The sequence below is a fragment of the Lepeophtheirus salmonis genome, chromosome 2 (genome assembly GCF_016086655.4).
Source record: "Lepeophtheirus salmonis chromosome 2, UVic_Lsal_1.4, whole genome shotgun sequence".
Taxonomy (NCBI): Eukaryota; Metazoa; Arthropoda; class Copepoda; order Siphonostomatoida; family Caligidae; genus Lepeophtheirus; species Lepeophtheirus salmonis.
In genome coordinates, this window is record NC_052132.2 from 15,799,633 (window position 1) to 15,824,222 (window position 24,590).

Below are 24,590 nucleotides of genomic sequence, written 5' to 3' on the forward strand. Positions count from 1 at the left end.
TGAACATCTCTGCTCATCTCCTACAGGTATCTTGTCTCATTGAAAGAGGTTATGAACTATGATGTTACTTCTGCAACTCTAATGACGTAGTTAGTAGTAACTACGTCATTTCAGCTGTTGAAGTTTCTACCAATAAGGACCAGTTCTAGGACTGACAAATTTGATTAGGACCGAACTGATAGGACTACAGATTTTGTAGACCGATCCATGTGGATAATGTCTCCCTTGAAGATATTTTTGACTTATCATAAGGCAATTGAATGAAGAATTTCAATTATTTGGTTTGATATTTAAGTAAAACTCACGTAAATTAGTTTCCATAAGTAAATATATTTTTCCTCCTGTGTCATTTTATAAATAAGAATACAATATCTTGATAATAGAGGCAATCTGAGGCCCATTTATGTTTTTTTAGTAGTTGTATTCTAATACTTCTGTTATGATGGAAATGGTTTTCCACACATCCAGAAATGAATTGTATAAGGGACAAGGCGCTATTCGAATGACACATGGGTGTCGATAGTCACACTAAAAATAAGATTATTATTTTATAATATCTTAATTTTGAATTAATAAAATATGTGATTAACATACAACAAGTCCATATAGGTGTAATTTTGAGTGGATTTCTTTCATGTTTTTGGTGAAGGCAATGCTCAATTGTGAGCCTCTATCTTCTGGATTCGGAGGGGTTATTATATGACAAATTGAAGAATTCATCTTTTTCCGAATCAAATAATCTAAATATCCTGTTAATAACTCTTGTTTTTTTGTTATCCGACCCATTCCAGCCTCGGCAGTAATCTAAGAAACAAATCTCGTTAGAAGAAATACTTTTATAATTTGTAACATAATTATTATATTATTGTCGAATGACTTTGAATGTGGGCAAGGGGCTTTATTTGCCACATATATTACTCATTTATGAATTTGCTGATTTCTTTTGAAAAGTTTTGATGTTTTCGGTTTAAAAAAAAAAAAGAATTTATAAATTATGAATACTTTTATCTTAAAATTCATAGCAATCAAATAGATTAAAAGAGTTGTCAATTCATAATTCAATCTTTGTGAATATGTGATATAATTTTTACCTGAAGACCTGCATATTGAGCAGCAATAAGTAGAGGGGGTGGGTTTGAAAGTCGCATACAATCCGTTCCAGCAATAGGAATATATTTTTGAACATATCAAATTTGTCTAATGTACCAAACCATCCATGAAGATATTGTGGCATTTTCAAGCAAAACCTATCATGAACAAAAATCCCTGCAATGTTTCCAGCGCCCGCATTCAAATACTGAAAAGATTAGAGAGATTCTTAGTTATTTCTGTATTTGTATCCATCTATATTAATAAAACAAAGTTGGTCTTTCTGTCTGTATATTTGAAAACCCGTCACTGGGTGAACTGTATAGAGTGCTCCATGATGTATATCATAGATGCATTTTGATCTAAGAAATACTAATGTACTTGTATTAATGAAATATTACAGGTGTGTGCAAATAGCGTCGAGCTTGTATATAGGATGCGCTATATATACTCATATAAGTATTTTTGATATAATAAATAATTATTTTGTCGTATGAATGAAATATTGCAGGCACTGTTTCGTTTTTGTTTTATTATTGGTCTCTTTATGCATCATTCATGTGGATTTCCAGTATATGCTAAGATTTGAATAATTTATCAACGCTGGTATGTAAAGATACATTTTGTTAGTTTTTATTAGTGAGTGCTTTAAAGACTAAAGTACTTGTAAGTCATCCCAACATATATTTTTTTTGCCTATAAATCTTAATATTATTCTTTCATTCTTAAAGACGGAAGACACATGAATAATGAATGTAAGTTTTTGTGAGTAGTCATTGAAAAAAAAAGTTATTACATGTTGATGTTTTAAATATACTTAGCTCTTATGAGTATATATTGGATTACCTAAATTGTATAAATTCTCATATTTTGGCCCAAAACCCCGGAGCCTGGCCTGGAGTCTCACATCTCGTAGCCCGACTTATCCCGAAGCCCGATATTTTCTAGACCGATCCACCTCTAATAAAAACGTTATTTAAAAATAAAATAAAAGGGGGAAGTACTTTATAACAGTTCTTCAGGACTCGTTTCATTTGACTCTTTTAGTAACAGAGTTATAATAGAGGGACATGAATTCTGTATAGTGTTGTTAAAACTTTTAATGGAGTCATTTCTCTGGCATTACAAAGTTCACAATGAATATATTATCAATAAAAAAATGATTGTGAATTTAAATAATATTTAGCAGCGAGCTAAAGTACTCCCTGGCTCATTAAATCAAATTAAAAAAAAAAAAAAAATCAAACTGTAAGTATTATTCGTTTATTCCTAAAGAGAAAAGATTTAAGTATGAGTAGTTTATTTTATCATTTTATTTTTTGTTTCAGACCAGTTAAGAACAGTTCTTAAGAGTGTCGTTATTTGGACCTCTGTCATTACTAGAACTGACTAAAAAAAGATGAAGCAAAGTGGAGTGACGTCATCAAGGACCAAACTTTATGAGGTTGCTCATGAAAAAAGGAAGTAACCCTTATAATTTTTTTGGGAGTTAACATTTTATATTATAGAAAGCAAAGTTTGTCAATTTGCCCACGCCTAAAAACTCTGGACAATGCGTGGTACTATCTTTTGTTGGTCAATGTTGTTTTGAAATAATAATAACTATAAAATAAATAACCTTGTAGGAGCACCATGCAGCAAAGTCAACATCCCATTCATGAAGTTTTAACTCAACATTCCCGACAGCATGTGCTAAATCCCATCCTACCAAGCATCCTCTTGATTTTGCAAATTTTGTTATTTTTTCCATATCAAATTTTTGCCCAGTGTAATATTGTACTCCTGATAGAAAAATAATGGCTATAGAATCCTTATTTTCTTCAATAACATCCAATATTTCCTGGGTTCTAATCCAGGGTTCATCGTTTTTAGGCTGAATTTCAATAAGAGCATCACGGATATTTATTCCTTTTTGATCCATATGGGAAGTTACTGCGTACTTAACATATTTTTAGAATACTTTATTATAATATTTAGAATATTTTATATTTATGAAAAAAACAACAAAAAAAAAACAGTGTGATCATTGACCTACCCGATCTGATCGGAATGCATGATCCTCCATTAATATTTTGTATCTCCCCTTTGGATCGGGTCGATAAAACGCAGTTAATAGTAAATGTATGTTGACTGTAAGTCCATTTAAAACAGATATTTCACGAGGATATTTTGCACCAACTATGTCTACTAAAAAGTCCTTTGGAGACTGATCACATTTAGCAGCTGGAAAAGATCCTTTTTCATGACAAAGAACTCCACTAAATAAAAAAAGAATACACATTTCAATTATTTTGTTAATTTATTTTGTTATCAACTCACTAATCTTTCCAGTCTTTTAGTACTTTTTGTACAAATTGATTGGTTGTCTTCGGTTGTAATCCAAGGGAGTTGCCACACATGTAAACAGCAAGATCATTTTCAGTATGTAAACTCTGATTTGTCTCTAAATATCAGGAAATAAATCAAGATAATTTTATTTATTAGTTAACAATGATTGATTATTGCGCGCTTTCTGATTTTTGACAAAAAATATATTTGTATTTATATATTTAATTTATTTGCATCGTTGTAGTATAGACTCGAATAAATCATGTATCCCTAAACTCTGTCACGTCGGTACTTTGATTGTACGCCGCATACTTTACTCCAAAAATAAACAAAAAAATGCCCAAAATAAGTTGTAGTTAACCAATTCTTCCCAACAATGTTTTACAATTCTTTACAAAATGCCGATTTACGGTGTGAAAAAAAAAAAAGAAACTTCCAAGAGGCGTACGCCAAAGTCTAATATAAATAAATTTTTAATCTTTCACCTATTCAATTTTTTTAATACGTGTTGCTTCGTTTAATTGCATCATTTGCATGAAAAGAATTGATCTCCAACTAGCCTTTAAAATGACAAAACAAAGTATAATGGATCAAACAAATTGCATAATGGTTGTTCAAAAATTTATTTATCTAGTATTTTGTAAAAGTTTACAAATGATTTGTTGATGCAAAGTGCTTCAATTTGATCCCGTCAGTAGAATCTTCAATCTTTATTACTACGCAATATGAAAGTACTTTGTCTCATTATTATTTTCTTTAATTAGAGGTATTTAAACGTAACGACTTTTGCAGAATACTGTATTATGTAATTTCTGAAAATTTCATTCAATTTTTTTTTGATGTTTAAGAAAGTTGTGTTACTTTACTGAAATATCATGTTAGATCACATATTTTGGTGTAGGTTATAACATAAACAGTAGTAAAATGGGGGATGAAATTCCAATGCCGAAATAATACTTTAATATTATAATTTTAGTCTGAAAATGTCTTTTTTAGCGTTATATATTAAATGTTTAATGGGAAAATAAAAAAATATAACTATCTTGTATATTTTGCTGTAATTATAATTTAAACAATCAACATTGTTATTGAGAAAAAAAAATTAATGCTAATAGACTGTATATTCTGCACGTTCCAAATAAAACCAAAAGTCTATTAATAGTTTAAATTTACAAGAAAATTTGTCAAAATGAATATATATTATTCACATAAGCTCTTGGATCTCTCACCATTGGACAAGTCCTTCATTTTTGGGATGTGGAACCTATTTCGAAATGTTTTTAACTCATCATTTTTGTCCATCATTGTAGCAAAGTCCTTACTCGTACAATCCAGATTGTTTTCTCTTGCCAATTTCTCTAATTTTCCGTGAACTTCCTGAAATATTAAAATAAGAATGAAATAAAATATATAAAACATCCTATTTTTGTAATCAATTTAGACAGTTTAAACTTTTACATAAAATTGTACATAATCAAAAATGAGATACTACTAATGTGTTTTTTTTTTCCAAACATTGTGTCACGGCACCCAAGTTTGGTCTGATAAATTCTCTTATCTAGGCTGGCAAGAACCAGTTTGGAAAAAATGGATTTTCCGTTATTTTTCTCACTATCTAATAGAGTAATTAGGCTATTAAAATGAAGAAAAATTAAGGTTAAATATGGGTATAGACATTTATTTGTAAAAAATCAAAGTACTTTTGTTTAAATTTTAGCTTCATACAAAAATCTTCCCCTTGCTGTTTTACAGACTTTGGGCATTTTGCTATTAGTTTTTCCAGATAGGCAGGTGTGATATCATTCCGAGCATTCTTCAAAATGTTCCACAACTCATTCTTAATTGTGGTACACTTTTCTATCTTATTGTTCCCCCCCACAATAGTTCAAATAAGGAGATTGAGCTGGCCATTGTATAATATAAAAGATGTGAGAGGCTTCTTTCTTTTCCAAGAAGTTTTTGCAGAGCTTGGATGTATATTTTGGGTAGTTGTTTTGTTGAAAAAAAACAAACAAAAAAACGTCCTTCCAATTATGCTCTGTCCAGAAGGAATGGCTTGCGTTTTCATGAATGAATGATAACCATTTTGCTTCAGAATGCTTTTCTTGGATATACATATACAAGCTTCTCTTGCCAGAGAGAAACATTACATATGAAATTAAGCCTGACCAAAACAGCTTGATTTTTACAGACAAATAATTAAAAATATTTTATGTACCTATTTTTTTCATACTAATTTTCATCGGGTTAAAGTAAAAAAAATATTCATAAAGTTATAAACATTGATGAAAATGACGGAAAAGTATTTTTTCCCAAGCTTTTTCTTGCCAGCGAATAATAGGTAAAAGACTAAAAAATGCAGGTCCTTCAAAACAGGTTGACTCGTGGTGCGTCTCATAATTTTTTTATGATAAAAAGTTATTTATCTAAAATAATGGATATTTATACAACAGACTGGACACTTGGCTTTCCGAATTATCAAAAATTTCACTAACTGATTAAATTGTTTTTCAGATTTATACTATAATGCCTATAAAATACTCCTTTATAAAAGAAAATATGGCTATAAGATATTATTAATAAGAGTGGGGTACATCAAGAATGTAAAGTTTAAACGTTCACTCTAGCCTTGCTGTCAGTTTAAATATACTCAAAGATGAGTCTAATTCATCAAATATTTTTTTTGTGAAGAAATAAATGTTTTTAAGACATTTTTGCGAAAACTTCATTGCCGAAAGCCACTTAGCCAAATGACCAAATTGGTGAAAAAAATAATAAATATATTTGATGATGATTCATAGCTACAATACTACCTATGTAATTATATGGATTTTTGTGAGAATGTGTTTAATAGCGATTCGAGCCAACTCTTGAAGCATTCTTATAATGAAATCAATCAACGTTTAATCATTGCAAGTCGTGGGTAGTATACATTATTTTATCTTTCAAAATTGGAGTAACATGAATGGGGAATCATACTCACATAGTATTGCAACAGGAATCATCCTTAAATATGAGTATATTTATTATTTTTTATATTAAAATGCCTGTTGGTAATAGTAAGGGGTTGAGCAAAATGTACACTCACAGAAAGAAATATATTCATTTCATGTCATGTCTATACTATACTATGTCTATACTATTTGATCTATCAATAGTATTGCATTTATACGCCAAAGACGAAAAGTAACACTGATGATTTGTTGCGGAGTTATAAGTCCTTGTTGGACTCGGAGTAGAATTAAGGATCGACAGAGCTGTAATTTCTGCCTATATCATTGGTAGAGATTGAGTCGGATTTGTGTTGATTTCCTTAATCTCACAGCTGCTCGTAGCCAAGTTAATCAAACGTCACGACAGTCAAACTCCTTTCTCCCAAAATATTTTTCAAATATTCAGGGTGAACACGTTGATTTTCTTTTTCTTTTTTTTAAACATACAGGTGTACTAGGTCGACTTTTGGTGGAGCACGGGCAAAGTAAAACTATGCCTCATTGCTTTATGGAGTCTTCCATATTGCATGTATTTTTTTTCGTGAATTTTGTGGAGTATGATTTCATAGTTTTGCCTTCCCTCTTTAGCCGATACTCCATCAAAATCTACATAAAACCTCAACCAAAAACCATACAGGCAATATAGGAGGGTCCATAGGGCAACGAGGCCATAGTTATACTTTTTCCAATGCTCCACTAAAAATCGACCTATTATTTTCATACATGCTCATATAAATAAACATCAGTATCACAAAAAATATATTAGTTATAACATGACTATAGTAAATGATTTTTCTGTTGATCATATTAACTGTTAGAATAATACGCTTGTGACGACGATTGAAAAAACTTGAACTAATTCTTATGTTAATCTGTAGAAGATAAATTACAAAAACAATTTTTGAATGACAAGTTTTCAATAGTTTTGGCAAAATGGGATTCTTATACTGACGAGTTTTTTAGTGAGCAAAAATTGTTGGAGCGATTAATGAGTTTAACCCGCAATTAATCGAGTTTCCCCGACAGCAAAAGCTGGAAATACTTAGCAGCATAATTTAACTCGTAGTACGTCAATAAGCATTATAGACTGTAGAATCCTCAAGAATAAGAATAGCTTTTAAAAATAATAATAATAAACATTGTTCAGATGGCTACCTACAAAATCATTCAGCCGGGAGTAAATGCTTAGAATTTGCGAATCTAGTTATAACCATTTCATTTTCTATCTTGAAAAAGAAGACATCTTTTTTTGTCAGATGTTGAAATTAATTTTTTTTAGATATATTTACGAATATTTTTATTTAAAAATAATGTATTCTTATGAAAAATTGGATTTTTAAAAAACTGTTAGAAAATATATACAGTTCATAATTCTAAATTAACAAAAAATACCGTCCAAAGTATTCTTTAAATCATTCATAATCAGAGCATATATATATTTTAATATCCTACATTGATAATAATTAATCTAACTTTTATTCACATCGACAAATTATATAGCTTAAAATGACACAGGGGCCTCTACAGGATTATATTTGGGAAAGGGGTTTGGTTTTGTTGAAATTTCAGAAACTCATAGTTATTCACAAAAAAATTCAATTTTTTGATAAAAAAAATTCAAATGTGAAAATTTTCAAAAAAATATTTAAATGTTAAATTTTCTCGAAAAAAAAATTCAAAAATCCAAAGCTATTGAGAAAAAAATCAATTTTTTTGATTTTTTTTTGAAAAATTAAATTCTTTGGATGTAAAAATGTGAACAACTTTAATAAATATAATATCCTTTTCAGGTTTTAGTTACAAGAAGTCGTTCCCTCCTTCTAGGAAATATCTTATACACCTCTATCCGTGACTGTTTTTATTCCTATGGAATGTTCATCCTAATAACTTTTTTGTGAGGAAAGTTCATTATTTGTAGAATAAACATTTGGAAAATTGATTTTTTAATCAATTAATTTAATTGAAATGAATACAATTATACTTCATGTCAAATATACTTGAAATGATGAAATAATTGTTTGACAGATTTAAGAATAGACTCATTTTAAATTTTATACCGTCATTGTTATTTATGATCAATTTTTTAATTAAAATTTTTATTCCTTATATATAAATTAACTCTTTAAGAATCATTATTTCTTTATATAAAAAAAATGTCACATTTGATTAGTTTAAAGAACAATTCAAAAATGTTGATGTACCCAAAGGAAACTTTTCCTTACAGTGCAGTTTAGGTAATTATTCATATGAAAGAGTAATTTTGATTGCATCTTTAAGCTTTTGCCGTAAAAATCCAAAAAGATTCCGGTATTGGTAGTTTGCTTATTGGCTATTAGTATTAAACCAGTTGTCCCAACTGTTAAACTGTAAAGGATTTTCACTAATATCATAAATTGAGTCATTAAAGTTTAAACCATTTTAAGGGTCAAAATTTAATATTTTGCTACATAAAATGCACAAATTTTCAACAAAACTCGATTAATGATTTTAACATCTGTATTAAATATAGGGGCGTCTGCAGGATTATATAATATATATTGTATTTTTTTCAAAAAAAAATCAAAAAATTAAAATTTCTTAATTTAAAAAAAAAAAAATCCAAAGCTATTAAAAAAAAATTATATTGTTTTGGAAAAAAAATTGAAAAATAAATTTCAAATATTTAATTTTAGCTATTCACAGGAATTATAATTATACAGAAAATAATATTTGTAACTTTTTTTATCCAAAAATCCATAGCTATTCATAAAAAATAACTAAAAAAAAAACACAAAAAAAACTATGGAAAATAAGTTTCAAATATTTAATCTTTGCGATTTTTAAAAAAATTCATTGCTATTCACTCGAAATTAAAATATTTTGAAAAAAAATTAAATTTACAGCTATTCACAGAAAATTAAAATTTCTTTAAACAAAAAAAATTTCAAAAATCCATAGCTATTTATAAAAAATTATTTTTTTTGAAAAAAAAAAATAAAAAAAAATTTTTAGAAAATAAATTTCAAATAATTAACTTTTGGGATTTTTTTTGTCTGAAAATCCATTACTATTCACAAAAAATTAAATTATTTGGAAAAAAAATAGAATTAAAATTTTTTGGAAAAAAATTTCTAAAATGAATAGGTTTTCACAAAAAAATTGAAAAATCCACAGTTGTTCAGCACTAATAAATTATGGACGACAAAAGTAAGTTAATTAGAGAAAAGTTTCGTATTATCTCCATTATAATTGTTAATTTTTATCCACAATACGATTCTATAACGACTTAAAAAACATAGTTTTAATAGATTTTAGGGTCAGATATATATATATAAAACTAGGCAATAGAAGGTTCAAGTATTTTTATTTATTATTCCCATTTTGGAATTCAATAGTTCACTATTTTCCTTATTATTAATGAAGAACAGATTTTATTAACATTCAACATTGCTGACGTCAGAGGAAAACGCCTTATTAATTATTGAATCATAGTAGGGTTATTCACAGCTTCTGAATATGACTCACTTCGAGCTTAGAAAATCGACAGTCAAAATACCATTATGAGGACATTGTCCGAATCAAGGGTGTTGATTAGAGTGACTCTGGATGACTCACCATTAATTGACCGATAATTACTCTACGACTGAATCAAATATTGTTGGAAAATAAATAAGAAATTTGATTTGAACAAAAGTTCTTGTTTATAAAAGACAAAAAATTACGGTTGAAATATTTTGAATTTAACTTATTTTTAGTTTAATAGTTTATCAGTAAAACTTGAGAAAATATTCATATCTGGGTGATTTGGATTTCATTGAAGATATAGATAAAAGTCCTATCTACACTTCCTATGGCTCAAAATTGGAGTAGCACCTTTGCTAAAAATCACCACCCGTAGATATGGAATTGTACGGGGTGTGTGATTGAAAACTAGACATTTTGAATCTGTAATTAGCTAAACTTTGTACATATGTTAGCCCTTGTGTTGTCATTTCTAATCTTCAATGTTGCCTCCATCGACTTTAATAATGGTCTTGATGCACTCTGACAGGTGTTAATAATGGTTTTTTTGGCTCAGGGATTTCCAATACTCATCATCAGAACCTTTGAGATTTTCCAGATTCAGTACCTCGACAAGCGGGTAGAAATAAAAGTCGACCGGGTTGCCAAACTGGTGGCTACATTTTTGCCAGCCGTAATGGAATATCGGTCTCCAAAAACGACTGTGCGATTGATGTTAAAAAGAATATGTTTGCCGGTGTAACATCTTGTTGAAGCTCGTTTCGATGCCAATACCGTCACTAATGGCCTTCATGACGTTCTAAATAGTATGCCTGCTGACCCATGTCCATTTTCAATTCTCTGTTTGTGTGTGTTACTCGTAAAGTAGAGAGATTCTATCGATTCTTTTGTCTCTTTGTGCGGTCATTCTTCGATTGATAGTGTTAATTTTTTTGGAGGAGGGGGGTTAATACAGATAGTTTGTCACTGATGAGAGGATAATCTCTTTGATAGGTATCCAGACATCAACTATGCACTCGGTAACTACGATAGTTAAAATTAGCCTAAAATCTCGATCATATAGGGACGCCACATGAAAACACTTAATTTCTGAATACTTATTGCTCAACAATGTATGTTGGTATAGTATAATTTATAAAAAGTCAAAGCGATTGATGTTAAAAAGAATATGTTAGGTCTTACCATTATATTCAACTGTCGATATATCCCTTTTAATTGTAGAGAGACTGATTGAAATATCTAAACTGAACCTCTTTATTAAGTCTAACAAAACTATATATAAGGATAATTATTAGCAAAATGAAATGAGTTCATAGTACAAATTGTAACGCCATAACCTTTTATAGAACTCAAGAAGTCTAAATTGATTTGTTCTAAGAAGTCCAACAACTATTTTTATTGGAGGGTCAACTGAACATTCAATGAGTAAGTACTAAGGGCTTGAAAGTTTTTTTTTTTCTTCAAACTTTTAGGACTGACTTATTGAATGTTCAGTTGACCCTCCAATAAAAATAGTTGTTGGACTTAAAAAAAAAAAAAAATTCGCAATTAGTACATAAGAACATACTAGTTACAAAGCTACACTTTTGAATGGCCATGTGTTTTTAGTAGTGGGGAAGACAGGGAACTAAAGATAGGACGGAACAACATTTTGTAGGATCTGGATCGGTTCGGATCTCTTGAAGTCAGAGAAGAATTGTTGATCGACTTCGGAGTAATTTCAGCCTATATATCATTGCGTAGCAATTTGGTTCAATATCCGTACCTCAAATAACAAGTATACTAATAAAAAAAAGAAATTTTATTTCTTGGACCATCTTCTAATAAATAAGTGCGTGAATGAAAATTTGTCTATCACGTTAATGTGCCATTTTCTCGACTTGTTCGTAAGCTAGAGAGCTCAGATTTTTTTTTGTAACTAACTGTTTATTATTTAATATATCAAAATATGAATTAATTTCAATAATTCAATCTTGATTAATTATTGAATTAGTAAGTGTTCAGATTTCAATGGACCATAATAATAATAAACAAAATATGAATAAACTATAACATTGAATAGATATATTATAATGAGAAATGACGAATAAACTAACCGAATACATAATTTACACCTCATCTTCTTCCTTCTTAAAAAAACAAAACAAGTCCAATTTTCCTCTCCTAAAAAGACAAGATTTTCACAATTGTGAGACGTAAAGGAATACCTCTTCTGTTGCAAATGGTCTGACTCCGGACTAAAGAGCCTCTCTACGTCTCCAGATAAGGGAAGGGGTATATATTGATGGACAAAGAAGTCCAGCCAGGCTGCCCTAAACTGTATTTTCTGACATTTGTCTTTCAATGTCTAGATTCTCCTTCCAAATGGAATTGAAGGTGGGCCTTTTGTGGTAAGAGTGAATGACTGGGGCCATGTGAAGATTCAAATCTCTATGAAAAAGCGGCCTAACCTTTTCTCAAATCTCCTAGAGCGACTATTACGCTGCTCCAAAAGGTGAGTCACCAACTTCTTACTGTTCACCACTGGTGTGTCCGACTTGAAACAAATCAACATGTCCTTAAGATGTTGCAGATGGGGGAGTAAATATCCAATATAGGCATTGTTCTCGGCATGGATTTGGATGAAATCTGTACTGTATGTCCATACCATTTTTTTCAGACGGTTTTGTATCCGTATGCCCGTTCCAAATTTTGTTTTCGTACCGGTATGGAAGTACAGTGGTACACTTTTGATACGACTTGCCCATCTCTGGGAATTTGTATATATATCTTTCGTCTCTCGGATACTTGTAGCTGATCTAATAAATGGCATCTAAGTAAAGATAGGACAGATCAACATTTCCTCGGATCCGGTCTGTTAGAATCTTTAGACCTAAATGCTCAGGTAAATCTCGGGAACCTAAAATTTCGGACTAAAATCTGAAACTAAAATTAAAGGGATAACTGTTTCGAATTTTATAAGGATTTTATCCGAAGCTCAGACTTAAATAAAATAAGCACCTGTCCTTAAGTCTATTGTATCTTTTAACCTCTCCTCCGAAAAGACACAGAAAAAGGGGCCGAAATCAGTTTGTAGTTGGCCAATTCTTCCAACTTATGAATTGTTATTGAATAATAGCTAATAACTGTTCAAAACCTTATAAGAACTTATTCATATCCAAGCAATCAATGTTAAAAACTCTGATTAGAGGAATAGAAAAATAAACTTTAAAAGATTATAACAACATACCAGTGTTTGTGTGCATGGTGTTACAGTGTTTTTTTGTGATCTTCAGTGAATGTTTTTGCTTCTTTTCTCTTAATTAGTTTTCTGAACGTTGATTGGATGAGTATAATTAGCTTCTTTTAAACTGTGAACATTTATAAACAGTCGTTGAGTAATAAATCCATAGTTGAGAAAAATAGGCTAACTATCAACTGATTTTTCTCCCTTTTTCTGTTTCTTTTCAGAGGAAAAGTTTCGTGATTTAATCAAGATTACAACGTGTGAGATAATGTCATGTGGAACAACCACACAATCCAACTATTTATATAGATGTCGCTCTAGTCACTTATCATGGTTAATGAGGTGTATGTTCAATATAGAAAAAATCTTTTTTTTATAACTAGGATTAAGTGTTAAGCAATACTTGTATAGTTAATTAAGATCCAGAAAATACCTCAGACCTTTTTTATGAACCCCCGTAAAAGTTCGAGTGCCCAAAGCCGGTTTGGTTTTTAAGATCATATCGAATAATAAAAGTTTACTTATACCGTATCCAGGTACTTTGGATACAGGTCCAAGACTCGTCCTTTCTCTATATCTAAGCTGCTGTAAGAGTCGATGCTGTTGTGTAAATTGGGAGAAACCTTCCTCCCTAACTCCTCCTAAAAGAAGTAATCTATGGGATTAATATCGGCAGAGTTAGAGCGTCAGGTCTGAGGTCCCAAAATGGTACCTCTATTCTTTCAACAAGTTTTGGGTCCTGCAGGCCTTGTGAGAGAGTGCCAAGTCTTGTTGAAACAGGAACTCGACACCATTAGCCTTAGATTTCATCCGAGGTATCACTTGGTCGGACAGGAGTTCACAGTATCTATCAACACCCATCCTCTTTTTTGGCTCAAAGAAGATGGGGGGGGGCATGACAATTCTGTTGCTTCAATGACCCCAAGGGTAATTATGCTGGACGGAAACTTGATTTTAAAGACGTAAGGGATAGTAACTCTCTCTGTGCCCTACCATCTTTCGTTTTGGATGTCGTGGAATCTGTCAACAGTCCATTGTTTCTCATCCGAATAAAAGATGATCCGGTTACTATGGAACTTTAAATCGTTGAGCAATTTTCTTCCGTAGGATGCCCGGGTGGCATTCATTTTGTATGTAAGGATATGCCATTTATAGAAGTGGTATGACTTCATTTATTCACTTTATTTATGGGCCTGGAGGCTGTAGCTCGGCTTACTCGGCGCTTTTTGGCAAGAACGTTAATCGGAGTCCCACAAATGCCTTCACGGACCGTTTCAGGCCTACAAGGAATCTGGGAGTGCGTTTTTTATCACTCCAAGACTTGTGTACTTTTTTCTTATATGCCCTCTACTCCTTCCAGCGGATTTACCTGAACGACCCTGTATAAAACTTTTCTAATCTATAACCTTTGATTGATTGTCTTTTCAAGAAATGAAGAAATTTTGCTGCACCCTCTATAATGCGTACTAATAATATAATTATCATAAGAGAAACATTAATAATTGAATGATCCTAAACGACATAGCTCAATGGAGAACGACGCACTTAGGAGAAAATATTCGCTTGAACTAAATCTGCGTAGTTTTGCATCTCTCGTTCCTAGAGAAGGAAATTGAACTTGATTTTTTTAGGTGCTGACACTCGATTCAAAGTTCCTATTTGTTAATTTTGCTTTATCAAAGAAATATTCAATACAAATACATTAGTCATATTTTTATGGGTCTTTGCACATCATATTCATAAGATGATTCTTATAAAATATTATGTAATTGAGGAACAAGTGAAATCGAGAACAATCAAGTTTTTAAGCCTAAATAAATTCCAAAACGTAATATTTTTCTGACTTCATAAAGTAATACCGGTGTTTGTTTTGAACTGCATTTTGTGCTTTTTTAATAACAATTACTACAGTCATTGCTGGTATTAAGGGGGGCTCGTGTCTTTATGTAAAATTTATGTTAAAGAGTTTGGGTTGCACAAGTCTCGATGCTTGCACAAATTACAGCTTGGATAATCAAACTGTACAAGATTCCATTTCTTTGTCTTCAAATGTACTATTTAGTTACAACATTGTTAATTCTAATTATCATCTATACATTGATACTATCATTTTATTTTGATCTTTTAATATGACATGGTTATTAAGTATTTATGAGTAAATAACAGTGGGCATTTGAACTTTATTGCGTGCCACATAATACTTATAATTTAGGTTTTTTTTTTAAATAGTCAAAACCTACACCACTTATTTCTCAATTTTTAGTAGCCACTTGTGCAAAATCGCAATTTGCACACAACATACATGTTTATAAAACAAAAAAAAGTTGAGACATTGTTCGTCATTGAAAAAATGTATAATGAAATTGGTCAAAAAATTGAATGAACTAGTGTCATTGAATATTTCCATCACACATTTGTACATAGTCCCTAACGTTTGTCTACGTATTAAGAAAATGTAATAAGTTTATTAAATATTTTGATTGAAGCAGATAATGTACAAGTTTCCCTATTGTTGTTCTAAGATATAATTTAAATTGAGGTCCATGACTCATGCTTCATTAATTACGTATATACGCCATAGTTTTCATATTCATAGGCCTAGATTATTTTTTTCATGACATCTAACATAGAGCCTGGTAATTTCACCTTGGTACATTTTGCCTTAAAGTATAAGTTTATTGTTAATTTTTGGTTGAAACTGACGTTCCCTTTTAATTTTCTAAATCAAAATATGTATTATGTATTAGAATAAAGTGCGCTAATGTTTGCTTTCTGTTGGAATAATGATGTCAGTATGCTCTTGTCTCATATTATGTTTGGTCCTCAATCCATGAGTATTTACTAGTATGAAAATTACAACATACTTTGTATCTGGCTCGAATTCGTTACATAATGAGATTTTGTTGCTGTATATGTCACGAGGAATGTAGAAAATTGGGCGTTTGGCAAAAATCCCTATAAAATGTCCAATAGAGTGGTCATTTTACGTTCATTTATATTATCAGGTAAAATGATTGTGGGTAATTTGATTATCAAACCATTCATTGCAAGCATTTTGATAGTCTAGTGTATATTCATTAAAATTGTATTGAGATATTCAAACTATTATATGAGAAGATATTGTCACAAGAGTTGTGGCGATAGTTGATTCCCTTTAGGTACCAGTTGTCCACCTGCACAATTAGGTGTCCAAAATATATTTTGCAAAATAAAATGGAGTTTCTTGTGACAATTTCTCATCATACAATAGTTTGATTAGAAGACTATATTTTTTAATGTTTGTACGTTTTATGAGCGTTCTATGCGTTTTGATGATATTGTACCAGTTTTGCTACAAAATACTACTTGAAGTGAGAATGAGTAGTGGGCTACACCTAAACATTGGGCATCCCTGCACTTGATGCTCAAATTGATTCCACTGAAATTGTATCATGATCAAATCCTTAATGATTAAATTGCTTGCAATGAATTATTTAATAATCAAAATATCAACAATCCTTTTACTTAACAATGTAAATGAATATAAAATGACTACTCTATTGGAAATTTTTATAGATTGCCAGGATATTTTGCATATTGACCCTCTAACGTACCCTTTATACATTGCATATGCATGATTCCATCCTAATTACAAAAGAAAACAACTATTTAATGCGTTTTATCGTTGTACACGTTACATATTTTGATTAAAAAATTCCAAAAGAACATCAATTTTTACCAAAAATAACTTATAAATTATATAGAAAATATAGAATCTATCTATCTATATACATATGTTTATATCGTATTTTTCAAATTTGTTAGAAATACATAATCTCTATCTAAATTCTTAGAGAAATAATTTTTATCAGAAGTACATAAATTGAAAGCTAGAAATTATAGATTCTCAAGCTTGGAATTGTTTCTTTCATTTCGTCTGTTACCAGGCTTGGCAGTATCCCACAACAGGGTTTTTTTAGTTTCTGACCAACGTAGAATACTGTAGTTGGTGTAACTATAATGTCAACTGGCAAGTCATGCTCATTTCGAACCCAACTGGGCAAAATGTCATCCCCAACAACTTGATTATCAGCCACTAATGTCACGACTATAGTTTTTTTATCTACTACTCCAACATCATACAACATGCCCCACTCAAGATCCGAAAAGCCTTTCCCATGTCCTAAACGAACACCATTCCTACAAACAGCAACAGATCCAACAACAAACATGTCAATTTTTGTAATTCGATTCTTTGAACTAATTCTCAAGGGTTTTCCATAAATTATCATCCCTTTTTTTGTTGAAGCTATTCCAAAATCCTTGTTGCTTTTTAGATTTTCTGACTCTACACAATATAGAAAATCCTTTTCGACGTAGTCCCTAACATTGCAATATAATAACTCCTTTTCCCGTAGAACTAACTCTCTCAAAGGCATGAGACACATGGAAGAACCAACTCTAACGATATTTGCATTTTGGAATTCCTTTGTAAGAGATGTAAATATTAGTATATAAATTATAATCAAAGCCTCTCCATAATTACCCTTAGACCTATCAACAGCCTCGCTGCGTCCAGTGTATTTAAAAAGTGAGGAATTTTCCCAAAGATGGGGCGAGGAAACTTGTACAAGGATGAATCCTCATTTTCTAGGGAATGCCATATCCATTCTCGCGTCCAGTTTTTGATTGATTTTATTAAATCGGAGTCGTGAAGCTCTATAGTACTATCTGTACTTTTTCCTGAGGAAGTGACATTCTCTTCAGATGTTTTCCTTGGAGGTCTCCGTAATTTACTTCTACTTCTTTTGCGTGACTCTGAGCGAGACGAAGGAGATTTGGGTTCCTTGTTTTTTTTTCTTCAATTGCAATGGTTCGATAAGCATTAACAAGGTTCTCAAAGTTTGAATTGATTTGACTCAATCTGTTAGAAAAGATATTGCTGTGTCCACTGTGTGTCATAGTCCAAAATAGTAGCACATTCAGTTACCAGAAGGAACGAATATTAATGTGTGACCGGGTATGGAGAAAGAACGACTATTTTAGCTACAAAAGTTCAAGAGATAAAATGTTTGCACGTCTAGCTGCATATTAAAGTCACAACAGATGTTAATCTTAAGTTACATGCATAACTAGTTACTATGCAACACACAAGTAGAAATTGTTATCAAAACATGTTTGTCGGCTTACTCTACGTATTGTTTGGCTTTGATATGATTTATAATTCATAATGATTTATATTATTTTAATGACATTGCACACGACGTATCTTTGCCAGCACAAAAATACTCTATGTAGGCATGTTAACAAAAAGTTAAAACTTTTATTACCCTAGATCCTCACACTTTTCAGAAGTATTTGTTTGTTTTTCTTTTTGAACACTATATGACGCATCGTTATAACTAAAATAATCATGCCTACTTATCAATACTAAATAATTTATCTTGCAATTGAAATTATGACAATTACTATTAAGTATATCATGATAAAATTTGGCCCCTTAATAGATAAAAGTCTATGTTTATCTCAGATATATTCAAATATTTCTCATACCAACGAGAGAGACACTTAAGTGAAAAAATTTCAAACACATCGAAGACAATAATTTAAAAGCAGAATGTTAATGACAAAGCAATGCACTTATAACTCACGAAGTTTATTAATTAGCTGGAGAGCAATGTAGCTGGTATCTTGAAGAATACATTAAATAAATACTGTAAATCTATCGAAACTTTATGAAAATTGAATAAAACATTTTAAGACGAAGAAATTGCAACGTATACCATTTTCTTATAGGTAAAAGCCCAAACTTGTAAAAAAACATCACAACTTGTAAACGATATATATTATAATACAGTATGGAATAAAATATAAGGTTAAGTAAAAAGTTCAGAGCGTTTTTCGCTTGATGTGTTTAGGTAGCTATATCTCACGATTAATACATTGGATAGAAAAAACCTTCAAATATGCTTCAAGGTTAAGCGTACTCTTTAAAAAAGTTTATTTACAGTTTTGTGTTTGGTGAAGGCAGTTGTGTGCTACAGTGTTCCAAAATGGAAATAAAAAAAAGATAAAATTCGATACCTTCTTCAGTATCACTACAACCAAGGTGAACAGTCGGACAAAAATTGTTCTATGTATGGAACCAATACAGTAAAGAATGCAACAGCAAAGCCGTTACTCCAACAATTTTGTTTCTGGTAATATAGACGTCAAAAATTTCGATAAAATAATGAAAATCTTCGAGTAGGACCGGGAGTTGAGCACTTATTCCATTGTCCAGGAACTGAAGATTTGCCAGAAAACCGTTTGGAACCATCTAAATCAGATAATACTAACTATGTTAATTTTGTTGTCAAAATAAAGCGAAAAACAATCAGAACTTGTTACTTCACCTATTCCTACGTATGATTTTAATATCATGAAATATATATGTCATTCGTTTCAAAAATTATTGGTAAAATAATGAGACAATAATAGTTTAAAAGTACTTATTTCGCCAACTACGAACTAATTTTGAGTCTCTTTTTTTTTTTTTTTTTTTTGAGGTAAGGTTGCGTGATATAATAAAGATAAGGACGTGTTCTATAAATACCTCGAGTGGATTAGTCATTCAACCTTATGTAATGAGAATTGGATCTTTTATTTTCAATATCACTTCATTGTGAACTTATCAGCAAGACAGAATGTAGTTGAAATAAGTTATTATATGTTAGAGAAAACAACCATCTTCTTTTCTTGGAACATGCCCTTTTTTGAATCCTTTTCCGGTATTTGAGGATTTTTATATGGATAAATCCATGAATATTCAGTTTTATAAAGGACAATTAAGGGTGTACACTAAAAGTCAAATTAAATGGAGAAAAAAATAAGTTAAGGAAGGACCCGTCTTTTTTTTTTTCATGCCTTAAACTCAAATCCATCACTATTGTATGCTGATAGTGCTTAAATTTTCAAAATTGAGATGAATAATTAATATGTACACAAATATGTTGATAAGATAAGTTTCCAACCTAATGAAGATGGATGGGTTACAGATATGGGAATGTGTAGAATTACAAGGAGACTATGTTGAAAAATAAAAAATGTCTTGTATATTCATGACATTACTTGACATTTTTCTTTGCAAAATAATTGAACACGAAGGTGATTGATTCTTTACTTGGGGAAAATCTTTGCAGTCCACTGTTGGGACTATATTTTGGTTTCGGACAGATAATGATGTATCCAAGTTTAATTTATAATAGATAATCATTGCCAAAGCTTGGATTTTTTTGTGCCTAAACTGTGCCAACAGAGTAATACTGGTTTTTTTCTTTTTTTACAAAAACATTTACTTCAACTCACTCAAACGACTGATACATAACAAAATTGCTGTACCTTTGGTGAGTAACTCTCAACAGATGCTATAGCTAGCTTTTATTTACAAGTGCAACCATCTTCACATAGAGGTCAAACACTTTTCAGAACACCCTTGTACATAATAGTGTTGGATGGATTTTGGTTTGAGACTGTTATTATTTTTAGTGGACCGAAAAAGTAATAGCATCCGAAGCCGGTTTGGGTGTTGGATATCTTTTAATATTTAAAGTTTACTTATATTGTGCCCGGGTACTTTGGATCCAGTTCCAAGAACCATCCTATTTTTACGACAGAGGTAACATTCACCTAGGCGTCATAAGAACTAGTATTGTGTTATCAATTGTTCACAGCTTAAAAACACCGAAAACTGACATCAAAATACATCGTATATTTTTGTTCGGCGAGTTTCTGTCCTGCTCTATAGATTGGCGTTTTCTTTCCTTCCTAGCTAATACGTACGAACGTGCAGAAAGTTCACTGTAAAACATTTTTAAGGGCTCTATAATTCAAATATCAATGATTTATTTATAATGTATCTATTGAAAAGATCCAAATTTTTCGGACTTCATATTTGTGAGCTATGAACTATTGTCGCAAAATCTTTGACTACATCAATTCCCTTCTTTTACCTGTTCAATTGGTTACAAGAATAGCTACTAGTGCGCCCTCAATCTAATCAAAACCTGACAGGATATCAAATTTTAAACATTAAGAGGAATTCGAATTTCTCTCAAAAAATCTAATTACTCCTATGTCATTATTACTTTCTTGTGATTTCATCTTTACTTTGAGCTTAGACTTTTCACATTTTATTATGTTTTCAGTCATAATTAAAGTTTAAAATCCAATTGAGTTTTTCTAGGATACTAGCGCCGTGCATCTACAAACAAGTCGTACCTGACGTTAAACAGTGCCTATACTTGTACTAGGGGTGCCAATTCTCTGAAAAATAAACAAGGGACACATCATTGACAGGTTCGGGAGGAGTGCTTTTTTTAAATCAATACTACAATAGTTTCTGTCTTTCAAAGAACGGATTTGAACAAACAGTACCAATTAAAATAACATATTTTCTTATGTAGCGTTGCTATCTTTAGAGTTATTTGCGTTTAAATAATTAGACAAATTTCAAATGATGGAAAAGTAGTTTATGTTGCTACACCCTGTACGAAATACTATATTTTTCATAAAAGTGGATTAAAATTATTGGAGGGGATAACATGACAAAATAAATAATATATGTTTGAGAGAGGCCCATTATTGTTTTCCCCAAAATACAACAATTTTTTTATTGTATAAAGAGAATCATTTGTGTGGAAAAATTAATAAATATGGAGTTAATTTATAGTCTCTGTGGCTCCTCAACACAAAAGCAAGCTAGAATAATTTTTATCAAAATTGAGCGTGGATTATACTTGTATTCTTGACAAAATAAGTTATTCTGATAAACCCTCTGGGTGTAACGCAAATTGCACTTAAAGTACTCATAATGGATTATCATATTTTATTTGACAAGGGGCCATATCGAGACCAATATAAGTCTCTTAAACCAAACAAAGATTTTAAACCATAGCCAACATTCTTGGAAATCTTAATACATCCCCAATACAAAGCCTATAACTTACTCAAATATCAAAAATTTGGATTTTCTACTTTTCTTTGTTCTTTTATTCATTATTGTTTTTATGTTGACGTATGTATTGTTTGTTTATTCCAATTTAATGATTTCTTCCTTGATTAATCTTTTATATTATTTCCACATGTATTTAACAGTTCTCTTTCCGTGAAAAAATATTAAGCTAAAAGCCACCATAAGCACAGAGTGCGAGAAGAGAACTGATAAAGCAGCGCTTCTCCGCGTGGGATTGTCCCAGAAGGTCATTAGGGAGTAGACTGGGGCCTCAAAAAAGACGATTTACAATGCCCTCCATCCATGGAACCATTTTGTTTCAATCTTCTTCCCTTACTGTGGTTTCATGGTAGGGACTAGGCAATGTTTTTTCTTAGCAATTGACTATGTTCTACAACATTTCTTATTGGGGAATTAAAAAAAAAAAAAAAACTACACTTAAATTCTCAAAATTTGTATAATAGAGAGGAGTAAATAATCATGGGTGGCCCGTTATAACGTGTGGTTTATAAATTATTCATAATCATATTTTGTATTTATTTAAACTTTCAATAAATAGTTTATTTCCCCTCATTTTTTAATTAACTGACATACATATTTAAAGTTCAAATATTTATTTGACATCAAGTTATATCAAAATATGTCATTTATGATTTAGATTTTAGATAAATGAAGTAGTGAAAAATAAAATAAAAATGGAAATATTGTACGAGATATGGACAATGGGGGATGTCAATTACAGGCTATGACTGGTAAAACTGCGTAAAACAAAACATTAAATGGGAAAAAGTTATGATGTCACACTCTCTAAATATTTTTTTAAATATCCATAATACCCACCCGATATTTTTAATACGTATTAAAATCAAAAATATAACTCAGAGTATGAGCAATTTATACGTCATTAATTTCTTAAATTACGATTCAAGCCGCATCTCGTAACTTCGTAGCATTTGTCCACGTTCTACTTATACTAAATACATACATAATATGCAATTTTAAATTTTTTATATATCTTTTATACACTTTTTGACGTCATAGTTTGTAGGGATGTCCCAGGAGAAAAATTCGAGTATTATTAAGTAAATATAAAGACACAAAAACTCGGCTCGTAGGAATAAAACACCTCGTTAATAGCTTGGAACTCTACACAACCTCCAAACTCGTGAAAATTTGGGATTCTCTGTTTTTCTTTTTTCGAGCCTATTATATATTGTAAATCTTCCTAGACTGACTTCCTTTCTATGTTTTACCACAGGTTTTACACTATGTAGAAACTTTTTGACTTTTATGCAATGAGAACTCTTAATCCCAGTTCGTTTGAAAAAAAATCTTTTTTTTGATTTTTTTAGACTAGGGGAGTACTCTCAATTTATTATGCACACACTCAAAAGTCCTCTTCAGACTAATAGACATACGAAAACTTGGCTCTATAATTATATTAGATTAATAATATTTCTAAATGTATGACACGGCGTTATCTCACTAACACAAAAATACACTACGTAGTTTGAAGTCAACTTTCCATTCCCTTGTCTGACTTGATACGTCATGGCTATTTCATAATTTATTATTTTTAATCAATAAAGGAAGTAATGATTTATCCTTATGGCTGGGCGTGTTTGGTCAAATAAATTACTGTGTTGAGATTAGACAAGGAATACGGTTGTTATATTTTCATTTTTCTCAAATTATTGTTGTGATCACATCTTCTTTAGCGAAGAATCTATTTTTTGCCGAGTACCTTTGAGTTTGTACAAAATAATATTTAATTAATGCCCACTTAATGTCATCGCCCCACATCAAAAATATGAATGCATACAAACAACATTTGACTCATGATGATTTTGACAACTTTAATAGCGACCTCTTAAAGATACTAGCTTCCTACAATATACCTTTCTTCACTCTGGAGAACCTCAATTTCTCAAAATGTATGAAAAAATATGCGGATAGAACTGTCCATAGTAGAATGACTCCATATAGATTTATGGGAGTTGTCAGGGAGGATGTACTCTCCAAAATTAAAGAGAAAATTAGAGATAAGGATATTTTCATAGCTTTTGATGAGACTCAAGACAACCGGGAACAATCAATGACAGTTTTGTTAATGGGTCCTTTGTATGACCGTTTCTTGGGTCCTGATCAAAATGATTGACACAAAAGTTACCATTAATTAAAATACTCAAAAAATTAATTAAACAACTACTTCTTCAAATTTAGAATGATCATGTTCATAATCTCCGAGATAAGGTGTTGGAAAACTACAGTAATATGTGCAAGAACAACAGCCTGAATGGTCTCGAGCGGGGTCTTACCTTCAAATGTTGTGCAATATGTTTGTCTAAAATCAGTTTATTGGGGCTAAGAATTGAGTATGCTTCATGGATTCATACATGTTGAAGTGCAATTTATTATAAGTCGTGTTAAATACTAAACATATTAATTTAATTTATCTTTCCTTAGACTTACAAAATACTTA

At 30.9% G+C, this 24,590-nt stretch overlaps 2 protein-coding genes and 1 long non-coding RNA gene across 3 annotated transcripts; 1 reads left to right on the top strand and 2 right to left on the bottom strand.

The window, feature by feature from the left end:
- Nucleotides 1-310: 310 nt before the first annotated feature.
- LOC121132323 (kynureninase) lies at nt 311-11,323 on the bottom strand. The gene is given in 9 exon segments (XM_040727710.2): nt 311-528; nt 595-804; nt 1,092-1,180; nt 1,183-1,297; nt 2,708-3,028; nt 3,125-3,347; nt 3,409-3,532; nt 4,647-4,794; nt 11,094-11,323. Coding segments are annotated over 9 exon segments (1,350 nt in total). The 5' UTR covers nt 11,097-11,323; the 3' UTR covers nt 311-411.
- Nucleotides 11,324-15,220: 3,897 nt separating this feature from the next.
- Nucleotides 15,221-17,973, bottom strand: LOC121132324 (methenyltetrahydrofolate synthase domain-containing protein). Its single transcript, XM_040727711.2, has 2 exons — nt 17,663-17,973; nt 15,221-17,603 (listed from the first exon to the last, which is right to left on the bottom strand). Exon 2 carries the CDS (start codon nt 17,562-17,564, stop codon nt 17,007-17,009), a length of 558 nt encoding a protein of 185 aa, XP_040583645.1. The 5' UTR covers nt 17,565-17,603; nt 17,663-17,973; the 3' UTR covers nt 15,221-17,006.
- A 665-nt stretch (nt 17,974-18,638) lies between these two features.
- On the top strand, nt 18,639-19,567 carry LOC121132155 (uncharacterized). Its single transcript, XR_005869239.2, has 2 exons — nt 18,639-19,316; nt 19,367-19,567. It is a non-coding gene; the product is annotated as an uncharacterized lncRNA (long non-coding RNA).
- Nucleotides 19,568-24,590: the final 5,023 nt, after the last annotated feature.

What these genes read in the sequence shown, in the direction of transcription:
- LOC121132324 (XM_040727711.2), bottom strand. Translation starts at nt 17,564, where the DNA reads ATGTGTCTCATGCCTTTGAGAGAGTTAGTTCTACGGGAAAAGGAGTTA.